At 37.3% G+C, this 17,813-nt stretch overlaps 1 protein-coding gene across 1 annotated transcript; it reads left to right on the top strand.

Moving 5' to 3' along the window:
* Nucleotides 1-553: 553 nt before the first annotated feature.
* LOC131050529 (UPF0603 protein At1g54780, chloroplastic) lies at nucleotides 554-15,248 on the top strand. Its single transcript, XM_057984729.2, has 3 exons — nucleotides 554-1,050; nucleotides 1,123-1,315; nucleotides 14,739-15,248. The coding sequence occupies exons 1-3, from the start codon at nucleotides 595-597 to the stop codon at nucleotides 14,984-14,986; spliced, it is 897 nt and encodes a 298-aa protein (XP_057840712.1). The 5' UTR covers nucleotides 554-594; the 3' UTR covers nucleotides 14,987-15,248.
* Nucleotides 15,249-17,813: the final 2,565 nt, after the last annotated feature.

The following is a 17,813-nucleotide window of genomic DNA, read 5'->3' as shown; positions in this document are numbered from 1 at the left end:
AAAATATGTTTATAAAGGTCAAAGTGTTTTTTGTTAGGTATAAGGGTCAAAATGTTTTGACCAATCAAATTGTCATAAAATAAATTTTCCAATTTAAAAACTTAAAAAATGTGTATGTAGATTACAAAAATTCAATTTTATAACAAAATAATAAAAAAAATACTAGATTTTAATTAATTCTAATTATTGTTTTTAATCACTAATTAACACTAAGTGTGAAATGATTACAATAATTCTGCCCTAAATATTTCAAATTAATATTTTAAATAGAATTCGTGAGTTTGGATGAAACTGTGAACATTTTTATTTATTTATTACATATGTCTTTATCTCAAATATATAAATAGTGTCAAGTTCAAGTCAATATCTCTCTATCAAATAATGTTCTCTTTCTCAAAAACACTCTTGGACAATTAAAAAAGAAATTTATTAGAGTGAAATTCCAAATGGGTGAGGAATGAAGAATGGTAAAATGTTTGTGGAGTGGACAGTCGTTTGCTGAGTCCACCAATCGAAAGCGCATTCCGTTATCCACATCCCCAACAAAATGCCATTCATTACTTTACTCTCTCCTGTCGTTCACCAAGCTCATCCATGGACATCTCCTGCTCTTCTCTCCTCACTTTCAACACCACTTCCACTTCCACTGTCTGCCCACCAAACAAAACTTCATCTCTCTGCCCACTTAACAGAACTTCATGCTCCTACTCCTCCTCCTTGTTTCTTCAGAAGAAGAGAAGGGATAGAATAGTGTCATGCAAGTATAATGGCAACGGCAATGTGGGGTGGGCGAATTTGAAGGGTGTGCGTGTGGGGGCTCTGGCTGTGGCAGCTGCGCTTCAATTGCAATTGCAATTACTCTGCGGGAGTAGCAGTGCCAGTGAATTTGACATATTGAATGCTGCGCCACCCAAAGAAGGGGAAACATATGTGGTAGATGACGCAGGGGTTTTGAATCGCGTGACCAAATCTGATATCAAACGCCTTCTTTCTGACTTGGAGTCTCGCAAGGGCTATCACATCAACTTCGTCACGCTGCGCAAACTCACTGTAAGTCAATGCCAATGTCGATGCTGATGATTATTTTGTGGTATTTAAGTTGACAGAGGAAGGGTGTTGCAGAGCAAAGCAGACGCATATGAGTTTGCGGACTCAGTGTTGGAGAGATGGTACCCGAGCGTGGAATTAGGGAACAACAAGGGCGTTGTGATGCTGCTCACCAGTCAGAAAGAGGGAGCTGTAACGGGCGGCCCCGCCTTTCTTCAGGCTGTCGGAGACCAAGTTCTTGAGGGCGTTGTTTCACAAAATCTCCCTGGTATTTCCTTTTCGTAATCATTTGTAATGATTGACTGCTTAATCAGAAAGTAAAGGGGCTAATCATAGATTCATACGTTACCATACTTTATATTGCCAGATAGCCAGAGGTACTGCTATGCCCTCTAGCTGTAATAGCAGCCAGCTAACCATCAAATTGTACATACAACATCAATTCCACATTTAAAATAACAAGAAGAGCACATCACAAGAAGAGACAACATATCTCATTGTAATTTGTACCCAATCGTGAACATCCTCAATGCATTTCCTTAACTATAAGAGCGCAGCATGAATTTATGTACCCAAATCATTTAAAACATACGAATTGTTACTTAGTTTTTTTGTTCCCTTAATATGTGACTTAATTTGTTTTGGATGGTTGTCATGACACTCGTTAATTGCACATGCCAAGTTGTTGAGATTCTTGGTGGGTGGCAAAAAGAAAGATCTATTTAGAGGAAAGGTGAGTCCACATGTGCAATTGGCAAGAGAGACTTGAGCAGTAGTTTGGAGTTTACAAGCCTAAGGGGGCCTTTATGAATTTTTTACTTGTAATTGTTCACACAAAATGAAAGAGCACTTCATTGGATGTATGTGGGGATAGTGGGTCACGTGTAATGGTGGGGCTTGGTGAAATGGTTGATCCATTTCTTTTGATATGAGATCGATGGCAGGCAAGCATTTGGTCTACAATGAAGCCCAAAACTAGTGATTAATTTCACTCCACATGAAGCCCAAGTTTTTCTAAGTTAAAAACAGTTGTGGATTTGTGATTCCATGATTTTTCTACATCACGATCAGTAATTAATCTGTGTTATTTTATCAAACCAAATCCACAATTTTCATAGAAATAATGGTTACCAAGACTTTCAGAAGAAAACCATATTTTTTAGAAACTATCATGCAATGCTGGGATGAAAGTATGTCACAATATGTGAACAAACCTTGGCGTGATTGCCTTCTATCAGGCAAGCACAATCCTAGAAATAAAACCATGAGTTTTAGAGGAATCTAGGTGTGATTTCCAGCTGAAGCCATTACACAATATAAGAAAAATATAGGTGTGTTTTCTCCTCTTTGCAAACCTCTGAAAACTTTGGCGTGATCAGCAACACAAGTCCATACTTCCACTACTCTGTTTTGATACCATATAAGAAACTTGTGCAGAGCTCATTGAAGCCAAACAAATTTTAAACATGATATAGTACTGTGCTTCTATTACTTTCGTTCAATAAATATTACATATTTATAGGATTTGCATCTACTATATTGTAGGAGAGCTCCAACTCCCTTACATAGATGGGTTGTTTTAATAACTCATATCCTCACAAACACTTGTGCAACCAAATAATACTATATTATTCTATACTCACGAGATTCAAACCATCCTAAAAAACCTAACAAATAATCATTATACAAATCCTAAAGACACGTGAATGATATAATATTCTTAAGTTCCTAACAATCATTACCTCAGTGGCATACATTTGGTTTTGAAATCTTCGCTGGCTGAATTAAACCAATCAAGAAGTAGAATTTGGTTGGTGCTAACGGAGTGGGTTTGAACCAGTTCAATTCATAGCACATACCAAAGATCATGTCTATATATTGATTGACATTGAGTGGATAAAGTTGTTAAGATGGTCTCAGTCCTTAGGGCATTGTAAGAGGCAATTTGTATAAGTATGCCTTTCTTTGTCATTTTAATGCATATCTTGAACCTTAAAGGTTTGCAAGTTTTTCAAATTGTAAAGAGATCATTTGGGTTTGTATTTGTTTGACTCTATGCCTTGTTTCATGAACTGAATTCTAGAATTTATAATTTGGATTTTATATTCGATCCAATTATCTCTATATTGTTCTTTTGTTTGTATGTTTTGTTGCTGGCTGCTCAATTTGATAGTTCTTAAGTGATTTCTTAGACCTTGACATGCATGAAGTGGTATTAGAGCAAGGATTGCTTTGTGAGGTGTGAATTACTATAAATTATTTGAGAATTTGGGAAGCTCAACTTATGCAAAATCACACTTGTGGAATTGTCTGATCAATAGAGTTAACAATACCACCCATAAGAGTTGTTGGAAGGGGTTTAGCTAAAGTCGCCATGATGGCTGGGAGATTGGACAGAGTTACAAGACTGTTGCAATTGATGCAAAGGAGAGTGGATGGGATGGCAGAAGATCAACATGTGGAATTTGCCCAGAGGGAAGATCCTTGTGACTCAAACGATGAGGAACAAAATGAGGACGAAGTTCAAGCCAGTCCAAATTAGGTCATAGGAGAGGAGATGTTGCAACCGGTCTCTAGGATTGGCAAGGGCATGTGTATGGAAGTGCCAAGTTTTATGGATTGTTGAATGCAAAGGAGTAGATTGATTGGATTGCTGAATTAGAAGAGTTATTTGAGTTTGAGGAGATCACAAACCTAAAGAGGGTGAATGTAGTTCAAACTTCAAACCAAGCTTAAATTATAGTTTGCACTATGGTGGAAGGAGTTGTAGGGAAAGAGGACAAAGCATGTAAAGGAGAAGACCACTTGTTGAGATCAAATGGTTGCCACATATAGAGGCAAGTCCCCCTTGGGAGATTACTAGTTAGATCTATTGAAGAAGCTTCAAATGAAGGATTATACAAAAAAGAATTCTACAAGCTCACCATCCAATTAAGACATCATGACCCAACTTTGAAGGTGGCACAATACATCAATGGCCTGCATCTTGCCTTCCAAGAGGAGATTAGTGTACTGAGAAACTTACGAGTACACCGTGAAGGCCCAAGAGAAGCACAATAGAAGGTGATGAAAGTAAATGAGAGAGAAGGGAAGAATCAGAACAAGAAATGGTGTAATAAGTGCTGAGAAATATCAATAAGTTTGAGGGGGAAAAGAGGCAAGTACTTTCAACTATTAAGCAATCAATGTGGTAGCATAGGTTCAAGGAAACATGAGGAGAATCTGAAAACCTTTGAAGAGGATTTTGAAATTTGAATAACTTATTTCAATTGTGGAAAACTGGGTTATCAAGCCATTGAATGCCATTAATATAGATTTGAGGGAAGTAGAAGAAAGGAAGCAAGTGCATAGGGCACAAGTTGATGAGGAATCAATAGGATTGCTTAAGAAAGTTGAGGAGCTTGAGCGCAAAAAGATACTGATGATGAGGAGATTGCTGTTGAAGTCACCATAAAAAACTAAGGAATTGATATTTTTGAAGTCTATTTTGCATGGTCGCATGTCAAAGGGAAAAGTTTGTAAGGTAATCATTCACATTGCACGCACTAATAGTGTTGTTTCTATGGAGATACTAGAAAAATTGGGGCTGAAAAAGATGGTTCACCCCAATCCTTACAAGGTGTCTTGGGTATAGAAAGGACATCATGGTCAAGGAGGAGCAATCTTGTGAGCCTGGCTCAAGCAAGGATGAAGTGTCGTGCGACATTAGGCCCATGGATGTTTGGCATGTGTTAGGAAGGCCTTGGAAGTTTGATAGGAAGGACATTAATGATGGTAGGGAAAACATCTATAGACTTGTCTAAGACGGGAATAAATATATCTCGAGTCCTTTGAAGAATTTAAAGGAAGAATGTGAATTGGAGTCTAGGGTCATGCTGATCTTAGGAAAGGAGTCCCTAATTTCTTTAAACATGAAGTAGGGTATGCATTGATTGCTATAGTTGTAAAGGAAAAAGTTGTGACATGGGAAGAGTTATTGCAAGAAGTGAAGTTTGTTAAAAGAGTATAGTCTCCAATGAATTGCTTGAAGGGTTGCTACAATAGAGGAGTATCACTCACCACATGGACTTGATTCTTGGAGCAGGCTTTCCTAACAAGATTGCATATCGACTGATGTCGAAAGGGAATGAGATGAACTGCCAAGTGCAAGAGCTATTGTAGAGGGGATTGATTTAGGAGAGTCAAATACCATGTACAATATCGACAGTGTTAGTACCAGAGAAGGGATGTGAGTGGAGGATGTTCATTTATTCTAAATCCATAAACAAGATTACAATTAAGTACAAATTTCCATTGCCTACAATGGATTTTTAAATGCATTGTTTAAGTGGAGAGTGATACTTTACAAAGATTGATTTGAAGAGTTCCTATCATCAAATCCACATAAGAGAGGGAAATGAATGGAAGCTAACTTTGAAGACAAAGGAAAGCTTGTACGATTGGATGGTCATGCCATTTGGGTTGACTAATGTACCACACTTACATTCATAAGGCTCATGAGTGAAAAGTCAAATTTATTTATTGGCAAGTTCATGATTGTATTTCTCGATGATACTATTTTTCAGCAAGACTAAGGAAGAGCATTTGAGGCATTTGCATCTAGTGATGTAGAGGCTAAAGGGGGAATGGTTGTTGATGAAGCTTAAGAAGTGCAACATCATGGAAGAGTCACTCTATTTGGAATTTGTGATTTCCAAGGATGGATTGAAGATTGATCCTAAGTAGATGAAGGCAATTGTGGAGTGGCCAAAACTGTGAAGTCGATTTGAAGCTAGAAGCTTTCATAGGTTTGGCTTCTATCGAAAGCTTATTAGGAATTTTAGTAGTATCTATGTGCCAATCACAAAGACCATGAGAGGTGACAGGGAGTTTAGATGGTCACATGCTACATCAAAGAGCTTTGAGTTGCTCAATCATAAGGTAGTGGAGTAACTAATGTTAGCTTTGCTAGATTTTGGTAAAGTGTTGAGGTGCAATGTGATGCTAGTAGCACCACAATGGGAGCAATATTGAGTTAGGAAGGGAGACCATTTGCATGCTTTAGTGAGAAGTTGAATGATAGAAAGTACAAATATTTTGTGTATGATCAGGAGCTCTATGCCATTATGTAGGCATTGGAGAAATGGAGGTTCTGTTCGCTGCCAAAGGAGTTTTTGTTGTACATTGATCATCAAGTGCTTCAATTTTTCAACAATCAAGGTAAGTTGACATAGAGACATTTGAAATGGGTGGAATTCGTGCAAAGTTACCCATTTGTGCAAAGCATAAAAGTACGAAGTCCCATTGTGTTGCAAGTGCATTGAGCAAGGGGAGTGCATTCACAAAGATGAGAGGAGGTTACATGGTTTGCAGAAATGGAGTTGTACCTTAATGATGCTGATTTTAGAAAAGCATGGAGTACATTGTTAGACCCCAATGGGAAAAGATAGAATGTAGTGGATGGATTCTTTCATCTAGGACGAGTCTATTGTATAGAAAACAACCATAATTCATGTGATATGGATCAATGTTAGATATTCTAATCGGAGAGAAGCATAGTGGTCTCTTGGGGAAATTTATTATTTGGAAATAATGCAAGTGAAAGTGCAGAAGTTTGTGCAAAGATGTCAGGTGTGTCAGTTTGCAAAAGGAACAAGTTAGAACATAGGAATCTGTCAACCCCTACTAATATTGTAGAAGCCTTGGAAGGACATAAGCATGGATTTTTCTTTAGGGTTGCCAAATCTCATTGCAGTTACAATTTTTTTTTAATATTGAATATATAGAATAAAGCATTACAAAATATATACTGTCATGTCATACCATGACAACCATGCCTTGATATCAGAACAACTACAAGGTCAGCCCTTGACTAATCGTATAGGTATCATAAACAGTTTCTATAACAGTATATATACTGATAGACTGCACAGATTCCATATACAAAAGGGTACAAAGCCAAAATACAGCATGGGCTGAAAACTACTTGTTCACCCAGGTTGTCTATCCAAGTGGACCCTCCATCCAGATAACCTGTCTGTCTTCTCTAACTGGGACTGCACCATGGGCAGCCAGCTGTGCCATATATTCTCTCTCCAACCTCCTTCCTTCATTGATTTCTTCCACGCATGAAGCAAGGGCATTAACAAAGGGGCTCCCTTCTAAATTAGATCTGCTCCAGGTGTACCCATGTGATAATTCTGAAGTGAACACTCTAGTATGGCCATCCTCTAAAAACCACTCAAATTTCCTTTTCGCAAGCCTCATCACCAGAGTGACGTGCGTTTCAATAAGATAAACAGTGAGTCTTCGAAATGACTCAGTAAGAACCCTAGCTCTACCCTGAAACTTATCTTCATTTCTGATATTCCAAATATGCCATAAAACTTCACAGGAAAGATCAAGCCAAAATAGATTACAATCTTTCTTAATGCCATGAATTGAACCAGTAACAATGTTCAATATATTAACAGTATCAGGAATAGAAATCCCAAATAGGAGCCAAATTTCTTTAGCAATGATTCAATCAAAGAATAAATGATTAATAGTTTCTGTGACTTTACACACACTACATAAATCAAAACCATTCTGATCATTCCTACAAGGCAACCTGTTAAGAATTAATAACCATTTAAAACATTTCTTTTTGGGAGCCAAGTTACTGTTCCAAAGTCTCTCTAAAATGCGCTGCCACTTATTATCAAACCAATCAGTATGCCATACAGTATTAATATGAGAAAAAATGCTACTCTTAGAACTTAAAGTTTTATACACAGTTTTAGCTTTAATATTCATAAGCAAGGTGCCATCCGTCCAGGTATATGAGAGGAATCTGTTATTGTCCACCAGACAACTTCTAGGGAGTTGCAATATATTGTAGGTTTCTCTTAGGATGGAGTAAGTCCTCCCATTAGAAGCTGGGAGATCAAACTTCTGAAATAAATCAGCCCAAGGGATCAGATGATCCTCAATGAAGATGTCCTTGAAACGCTTATGCTGACCCAGCTTTTAGCAGAATAGCCTTGGATAAGAGCTAGGGGCTTGCCTTTGTGGAGGAGATTCCACCAAATGAATCTCTCACCACAAATAGAACCATTAATGCTGACCCTACAGTTAGAAATCCAATTCCTTACATTCTCCCAAGCTTTCCAAATGGTTTTAAATACAAGGGAGCCCGAGGTGGAGACAGGGAAGTCTCCAGCAACTAGATCGCTAAAGGGGAGATCCTTCCAGGTCTTACCTTGCTTGGGAACCACCCTCTTGATGTTATTCCTAACAAGAACCTTCCAAGGCCTCTCTCCACTCAGCGAATGAAATATCCATTTGGCAGCAAGAGCAATTCCTTGGAGTTTAAGGTCTTTCAGACCCAGGCCTCCATCTTTCTTCTCCATGCAACACCACTCCCATTTAACCGCGTGCTTCTTTTTACCTCCTCTCCCGTCCAACCATAGGAACTTCCTTATGGTTTTCTGAATATCATTCAGTTGATAATTGCTAAACATCCACACTGAAGCATAATATATGCTATATGAAAACATAATCTTTTGGCATACTTGAATTCTACTCGCAAGAGACAAAAAATGTCTATCCCATTTGTTCAACATAGAATCAAGTTTTCTCTTAATCCATAGCCACATATCTTTAAGACAATGAGAGACAGAGAAGGGAATGCCCACGTATCCGACCTGCTTAAATGGCCCTCCCCATTGATACCCAAACTTAGCCACTCCAGAGGGGATTCTAGCCAGCCTAGAAGTATGGACCTGGATTGGGAAATCTTGGGCCTTGAAGCCTCACCAAAGATCTTAAGTTTAGAAATCAAAGACTCCACATTACTTTCCTCTAACTCAAGAAAAAGAGTTGTATCATCAACAAACTGGATGTTCAATAGATCTGTATTATTGGGGAGATTAATCCCTTTAACTTTTAGTGAGAGAGAACTATCCCTCAGTAAATAAAAGATTGCATCAGCAGCAATGACGAATAGAGACGGAGCCAAGGGGCACCCTTGTCTGATGGATCTCCCTAAATTGAATGCTTCAGTAATTGAACCATTGATATCCAACTGAGTAGAGGCATCCTTGAGCAGGACTTGAATTAAGTGGCAAAATTCCTTAGGGAAGCTGATTGCTTCTAACATCATAATAATGAAACCCCATTCAACACCGTCATAAGCTTTCTCAAAATCCAGAAGGAACATGGCAACATTTTGGTTAGACACTTTGGCCCATTCCATAGCCTCCCAACTTGTAATAAGATTCTCTAAAATGCATCTCCCTTTAATAAACCCAGTTTGAGTAGAGCATATAAATCTAGGTAGGATATCCACAAGTCTGTGGGCCAGGACCTTAGCAAGGATTTTGTAAGAGACATTTAGAAGTGTTATAGGTCTCCAATTCTTGATCAGGGATTTATCCCCGTCTTTAGGAAGGAGTTTAATGATTCCTCTGTTAATGTCAAGGCCGAGAGAACCTATTTCAATTGCTTCCTTGTAGACTTCTAGCAACTCTTCAATAATCCACTCAATGTTCACCTTGTAAAACTCAATAGGCAGACCATCAGGTCCTAAAGCCTTACCATTGTTCAGAGCACCAATAGCGTTTTCAATTTCTCCCACAGTAATAGGCTTCTTAAGGGCAAGAGGTTCCTCCACAGAGATTAGGCTTGGGATCAACCTCTACAGCAGTTTCTAGCTGCGACAGAAGATGGACAGTCTTCAGAAGCAAAAAGACCTTTATAGAATAACACAAATTCATTTTTAATTTCATCAACATCCATGATCTCTCTACCATCAACCCACAGTATCAATTTTCTCCCTGTATTCTTTTTGTCTCAGCATGTTGTAGAAGAACTTCGAACCCCTGTCACCTTGCTGCAACCAATTTATCCTAGCCCTGACTTTTGCTCCTGCTATCTTAGTCTGCTGCAGCTTTCTCAGCTGATCCTTAGCTTGATACATAGATTGAGAGTGACAAATATTGTAAGGCTCTCTTTGAACCAGAGACTCCATACTCTGTAATTGATCAGTCATAGCCCTTTCCAAAAACCTGCTATCTTTGGCTCTCTTCCTGCCAATAGTACTAAGCAGATGCTGCCAACTCCTAACACTCTGTTTCCACTTATTAATGCTCGAGCTGTGACCAGTATTACACTTATTAAATTGACTGACTATGAAAACTGCAGTGAGAACATCTTGATCATCTAAAAGCTTAGTGTTTATGGTGGTGGATAGATTATGAAGGATGGCATATTTCATCCTATATCAAAAGACAAGTGATGCATAACATGGGGCAAGCCTTTTTTTAATGAAGTTGTTAGATTGCATGGACTACATAGGAGTATTTTGCCAGACCTTGACACCAAATTTGTGAATCACTTATGGAGAAAGATGGAGATTAAATTGGATTTTAGTTCATCCTATCATCCACAGACTGATGGGAAAACAAAGGTTAATAAGAGTTTGAGAAATTTGATGAGATGTTTGGTGGGGGACAAACCCAAATAGTGGGACTTAGTATTGGTGCAAGCAAATTTTGCCTGTAGCAATTCAGTTAAGAGAATGGGAAACATGCCTTTTTGTGTTTTGTATGGACACAACACTAAAGGGGTGCTGAATTGAAGGTTTTAAAGGACACTCTAATTAGAGTATTGTGTGGTGTATTTTTCTGCACACATACAATATGTGCACAAGGTGGTCAGAGAGTTTCTATCCAACAGCCATCTAAAAGGAGTTCGCAGCAGGAAACTTGGTCTTATCACATCTCAGAAAGGAAATGTTCCCAAGGGAAACATAAAAAGAGTTATGTTGGAAGAAGATAGGGCCTTCTAAGTTGCTGAAGAAGATAGCAACAAATGCTTCCAAACTAGTGTTGCCTCAAGATTTGAATATTTGATCTATTTTCGATTTAGTTGATTTGTATAATTATCATGCGGATTAAAAAAACAACTGATGAAGAGGAAGTAAGTGCAATGTCAAAATCCCCAAACTAGAAGAGTAGGATTCTAGCAAGATAACAGGAAGGGATAGAGATGATATTGCAAAAGATTGACACTAATGTTGGAATAGGTGTGCCATACACCTTGCATTCCTAACAGTTTATTTCTAATTTATTTATTGGTTATTTGTGATCCTTCATGGAAAAGAGCATCTCACCATGATTTAGTCATTTTTCCACATGAATGCATTGGCATGATGTATGCAAGAGCATATCTTGTATGTAAGATGTGTAAGAGCATCTATGCCAATGTAAGAGTGTATAAGAGAATCTATGGCATGCGTAAGAGCATATAAAATGAGGGTTACTTCATTAATTTAGAATATTGACCACAACTAATGACACATGTTATGATGTGTCAAAGGTGATCTTTGAACGGAGATAATCTTTCCCAATTCAGAAATCTTGTTGCCGAAAGATTGTTTTGGGCAGATGAATGATGCATCATAACTTTGCATAAACCTCATAAAGAATTGGTTGCAAAACAGATGTGCTGGTTGGTCTGTCGATAGAATATGAAGAGCTATAGACAAAAAGCTTAAATAGTAGATGCCCATATAGAAATAGATGAGAACATGGCCCTTTTGACATCCAGCACTTTTGGTTATCCATCAAACTCATTTGGTAGTTGTGGAAAATATACCAAATGAATTGACTTAAAGTTGAAGAAGGTGTGATACATTGGTCAAGGTCTTGGAAAAAGTGTTAAGGAATACCTAAAACTTTAGGCATAAATGAGCCTAACAAATCTTTTTCTTGAATGCATTGGACAACTCTCTCAACACACCATAAGCATATGTTGGTTTGATGGAATCCCCACTCCTAAATCTTCACAACCAGTCAATAAATTTGGATGTATCACCCGTGTCAAATGGAAGATTAAGAACTTATGTTTTTCATAAACCAGAGTTAGTAGAAATGGGGTCCATTGCTTCACAAGGAGTGAAGACTGATCGAGGTAGAATTTCGGGACAAGAAATTGGAAAAAGACCAAAAAGTTGGTTCCTTTGTCAGGGGTGCATCTTGGGGAACTTGTCATGCTTTAGAACAACCCAAAAAGTTGTTTTAGCATATGGTTTGGAAAGGAAAAGTTTATTCCCCAAAAACCACTTTGAAAGGCTCTGAAATCACTAAGTACAATTAAGAAAATAATAAATATCAATTTTTCTGGTAAACCAAAATTTGGTGTTTTTATGAGTTTCATGTCATAATCAATTCTTTTTAATGTCTTAGGGAGTGGTTATCACATGGATTTTTAGATTGTATTGGATTTAGGTTATTTTATCATGAATTGCAGTTGCACAACCTAGTTGTTCTATGAAGGCCGTGGAACTGCCATCACTTGGAAGATGCCTGGAACTGGCATATTACTCAAGTGCAGAGCATGAGCTCTCACCTGTGGCACACAAAACATTGATATTTAGTCAGGGTGCTTGACGAAGTTAAAGTGTTCTGCATAGTCCATGTTAATTTCATGAACGTAGATCCACCATGCATAAAGAAAAGTTGTGCCATCCCAACAGAGTTACATAACAAAAATAGGTGTAAAAAAATTGTATTCATTCATGATGCTGTATGCTACATTCAGGTAATAGGTGGCAATACTTGCACACAATCTCTATCCTACGTTTCAAATGTATTAGAGTATTAGTACAGATACTTCCTATAATGAATCCCTCTGTCCCTTCTGAGGACTATTTTACATCTGTTTATAGGTCATAAATCTGGTTAGGGCCAGGCAAGTGTTGCTCCTCTAGTTGCAATGCATGTTTCATGCAGGTTGACAGGTGTTCCATAGAGCTGTAGGTGTCCACTTTTTTTTTTTCTTTCTTGGCATTGACTTCTGCATGTCCACCTTTCTCATCCTCTTGCATGTGCCCTCTGGCTCTTGGTCTGTAGCAATCTGCTTGATGCAGCCTTTTTTGTCTTTCGTCCACTACAACCCAGTCATCATTTTGAGAATATTGACACCCTCGTATTCTCACATAGATTTGATTCTGTTTGGTTCATAAGCTGTGTCCAACAGATTCAGAGTCAAGTCGCTTAATTTTCAGTAGTAATTTGTTCATCTTGCTCAAAAAAACTATAAAGAATTATCATCAGAATGTAAAAATTAGAACAGTAGTTTCACAGCTGAGGTAAATTACTGCATCTTGCTCAAAAAAACTATAAAGAATTATCATCAGAATGTAAAAATTAGAACAGTAGTTTCACAGCTGAGGTAAATTACTGCCTTCAAATTACTATCTTATTATGAATTTCTCTTGGTGTACATAAAGTTTCAGTGACTTTGTAGTTTCATAAGCATTTATCGTCTTCATTTTCATTATTCAGTTTATTAGTTTTATAACATATTAAGTTTCTGCAATTTAATGTTTTGTCCACTAGATTCCCAGCTAAACCTGTATCATTAGGATGACAACTCCAAATTGAGTGATAGAAAACTAGAAGATAAAATGATAAGGAGGATTAAGGAATTATCACAAGAAGGAGCATTCAACAATATTATTAACATGGTTTATGTGAAACCTTAATCCTTTATGAGTTTTGTAAGGCAGGGACTCAACATAGAATATCTTGAATATGAAGTATTCTATCAAAACAGAAAGGTAAGATAACATAGGTTAGCCTAGATCAATGTCATGGAGTAAAACCATCATAGATGCTGGTATATTCTTGTGTTAAAATTGGTTCAGTTTTTGCACAAATGGGGAAGCCAGGATGCAAGACAGGAAAAATATGATCAACTAATTTGCCCTTACCATAGAAGGGAGCCGGGGTGATTTCTAGTACTGTTGGCCGACAAAACTCAAGATATAAGAAAATAAAAAAATTAAATTCCTCTCTTACAAAAAACAGGTGGAATTTTGTGACTCTTGGAATGGTTTAGTTTTCTTAGAGTCGAAATTTTAGACACAAATATTGCACTAGAAGGTTGTAAGTGAGAGTTTGCAATTGACTGTTAGTTAAATGTACTTGTTGCAATTCCATGATAATACTTCATTTTGAGGTCAATTTGTCTTGGGAGTCTTATTAGGGAATTACTTATACAACACGATCTAATTTGTAACATTATTCTCTTTGTAATATTCGTTTGCTATGAGATATTGTTTCCTTTTACATGCATTCCATAATCAAATCCCTAAACTGGGTGTTTGCTTTAGTACTACTGTGGTTTGATTCTTGCGTACCCCTAGATTGAAATTTCTTCTCTTGGTCATTATTGTGTTGATATTTATAGCAAAAGGTCATGATATGTGCTAGTAGAAAATGAATGTGGAAATGACAAATATCAAAATTTATATTGAATGGGAATCTGTTACAAGAGAGTTGCACTTTTAGAGATCATTTTGCATGTAAGGAATAGTCCATCGGCATCCTATGAAAGGGGCATGTACTGATATCTTGTCTTGACATACTTAATGAGATAAATTGGTGACAAATTTTAGCTGTCATAGGAAAGCATAAGGCTGACCAGGTGATTCCAATCACATTAAGACCACTGACCAGTTGATTCCAATCACATTAAGACCAATGCTTCTTTGAGTAAATATATATTTTGATCCTATACTAGCATGTGAAGTGTTTTTCATATATTGATGTTAATGTATTCAAATTTTTCAGAAAAACATGTTTGCAGAAAGGAACATGTAAAACAATAGTCTAGTATGATTATCATAACATAATGCAGTTCTTTCTTAATGTTACTTTATGCAGTTCTTGCGACTGATGAAAAATATAACGAGGCTATGTTTAGCACTGCCAAACGCCTTGTGGCAGTAATTGATGGACTACCAGATCCCGGCGGTCCCACGTTCCAAGATAAAAAAAGGGAGTCAAACTTTAAGACACGAGAAGAAACAGACGAGAAGAGAAGCCAGTTTGTAACTGTGGTTGGTGGCTTGCTTGTAATTGCTTTTGTTGTACCCATGGCACAATATTATGCATATGTCTCTAAAAAGTAATTATGTGTAGTAATTAGTGGAATAATCCACTTTTATTGAAAAAAAATAATTATGTGTAGTAATTGTGGAAAACTCTATAAATACCTTGTGATCCTTCTTTCCAGTTTCTTAGATTTATAAATTGCTTCAAGGAGGATGAAGTATGGACGACAAGGACTAGTTTTACCCACAAACATTAGAATCACTCTTGTTTTGGATTTTTGTTTTTGAAACATATTCTTTTACATCTTGATTTAATAAAATGATAAATGAGCTTATTTTTGCTGGAGTTCTAATGCAGTTCGTTTCCTGTTCCTTTCGTGGAGACAGTAATTTTTATTGACTGATCTCACTTCCATTCCTTACGTACACATTTAATTTCTCACTACAGTAATATGACGTACAAATTGAATATTACAGGAGGAGAAAATGCTTTCTCCAATTCTAATGGCTAGTGGTAATGCGAGTAAAATATTAATCAATTTTTTGTTCCTGTTCTTTTCATGAAAACTTGAATAATTTTTTATTGTCTCTTCTCAAGTTCTATTCCTGACATGTGCATTTCTTGCTCTATGGTAAAATGATGTGCAAATTGAATATTACGGTAAGAGTAAATGCTTTCTCCAAGTTTAATGGCTAGTGTTAATGCAACTCAAATTTCTCCTCATCTTTTTTGGGTGAATACATCGTAAAACTGACCATGTCCTCGACATTGTGACTTGTAGCCGCAATGTGGATTCCTTTTACTTGTAATTCTAAACTCCAAGAGTTGAGTTAGTAGCTCTTTCAGCATACTATATTTGGAAGTTGCTGATCATCTTTGACTCTAACTTAATTGAGTGAATATGTTCTAGAGCTAGGATGTTGATCGTACACTATTTTGTAATAACCTCAAATATTATGAATAAATTTTTCTAACCCCAAATTAATGCATATGATATTGATCGAGGAATTGGAGTTGTTTTGACTTAGGCAATCCAAAAGACATTTGATGTCAAATTGAGGAGTTTTAAAAGTGAAACCATTGTTAGAGAGTTAAATCTGCTTTTGGGTGCATTGAATTTTTTATGGGCTGGTATATCTTTAGGTACTTCATATTTATATTTGGGTTTGTATCTTTATGGGTTGGCCCGGCTTTATAATGTGTCAATGTTTGTATAGGTAAAGCTTATGTTTCTCGCCTATTCAATCCAATTGCTACATATTCGTTCCATTTGTGATTTCATTTCGTTGGGTCTCTTAATGCTGCAATACATCAGTATCATTTTTTGTTTCATATGGAGTTTGTTATTCGTTCAATAATGGACTTTGTTTTATTAATTTCATATGGTGATAGAGCTTGGTACTTCAAAGTCTCTAGATTTTAGACCTTTCAAACCACAAGATGTGTGAAGAATTCTTATTCCACTAGGTGTTGGATCACAACATTTCCTTACTTAATGTTAACTTTTTTATTTTATATATAGGAGATCCAATAAAGTTGTAGACAAATGACATATCATGATTATAGAAATGAGTTTCATGGAAAATAAAAAAATAATAAGCTGTTCAAAGAGAATTAGTTTATATGTCTAGGCTGGAGAAGAGTGGGTGAATTGCGTTCTTAGTTGTATGACTTCTACCTCTTTCTCAGTTCTTATTAATGGGGAGCCCTCGGAATTGTTTAGCATTTCGCGGGGGCTTCAGCAAGGGGACTTTTTATCTTCCTATTTATTTATTCTCATGGCTGAAGGTCTTGGCAGATTTCTCACTTCCCAAGTGAGACATGGTCTTATTCAAGGTTGGAGTTGGAGTAATGCTCTAACTCCTTACTCTCATCTTCAATTTGTGGATGACACAGGTTTGATGGGCAGGGCTAGAATCAATGAGTCAGTGAATTTCAAGAGAGCTTTGGATATCTATTGCAAAGTCTTAGGTCAAAAAATTAATGAAGATAAATCATCCATATATTTCTTTAATACCCCTCGGCTTGTTCAGAATAGGATTGCCAGGATCCTCAGATTTTAGACAGGGTCTCTTCCTTTGTTGTACCTCGGGATTCCTTTAGATTTGGGGGTTCAATGCGGATTTTTTTGGCAAGGAATTTTGGATAAATTTCGTTGCAAGGTTAATCATTGGACTTACAGGTGGTTATCCTTTACTGGAAGAGTGATTCTACTGAAGACTGTGGTGCAAGTGCTTCCCATTTATAGGTGTTTTGTGCAGGCTCCCCCTCCAGCTTTGTGAGAGAGTTTGATGCTCTTTCCCGTCAATTTATTTGGTCTGGTAGTTTTCTTTCTTCTAAGTGGAGTTTAGTTAAATGAGACTCTGTTTGTAGACCGAAACATGCTGGGGGTCTTGGCCTCAGATCTATTGCTTTGGTTAGCAAGGCCTTGGCGGTTAAGTTGTATTGGAGGTGGTGTAACAGTTAGGATCAGGATTGGGCCAAGGATTTAACCCACAAGTATCTCCCTGGTGCTAATGATCATGAGGTGCCTCGTCTTAGTTTAGTGGGCAGGGGCTCTTGTATTTGGGATACTCTTAAAAAAGGTGCCCAACTTATTAAAGATGGCCTTTCTGGATTTGTAATAGAGGCTCTGAAGCTCTTTTTTGGCAGGACTCTTGGGATGGTCACCCTCCTCTTCTGTCTAGTTATCCGTAGCTTCAACCTCTTTGCAACATTTTCACTGATGCTAAATGGGTTAAGGTGGAGAATTTTAAAATGGTTAGGCACATTGGACAGGTTGAGGTGACTTGTTGGAAGGATCCTCTTGAATGGCTCAGATGAAGATTGTGTGGTGTTGGTTAATATCTTGGAGGGTAGGTTATGTAGTTCTCTCAAGGAGAGATATTTTGGCTTGGGGTCCTA

The sequence above is a fragment of the Cryptomeria japonica genome, chromosome 2 (assembly GCF_030272615.1).
Source record: "Cryptomeria japonica chromosome 2, Sugi_1.0, whole genome shotgun sequence".
NCBI lineage: Eukaryota > Viridiplantae > Streptophyta > Pinopsida > Cupressales > Cupressaceae > Cryptomeria > Cryptomeria japonica.
Note: the sequence above shows the minus strand (reverse complement) of the source record. Positions and strands in the feature narration are given on the sequence as shown.

What these genes read in the sequence shown, in the direction of transcription:
- LOC131050529 (XM_057984729.2), top strand. Translation starts at nt 595, where the DNA reads ATGGACATCTCCTGCTCTTCTCTCCTCACTTTCAACACCACTTCCACT. An exon ending in TCACGCTGCGCAAACTCACT is followed by an intron (nt 1,051 to 1,122) that starts GTAAGTCAATGC and finishes AGGGTGTTGCAG; the next exon opens with AGCAAAGCAGACGCATATGA. An exon ending in TGTTTCACAAAATCTCCCTG is followed by an intron (nt 1,316 to 14,738) that starts GTATTTCCTTTT and finishes TACTTTATGCAG; the next exon opens with TTCTTGCGACTGATGAAAAA.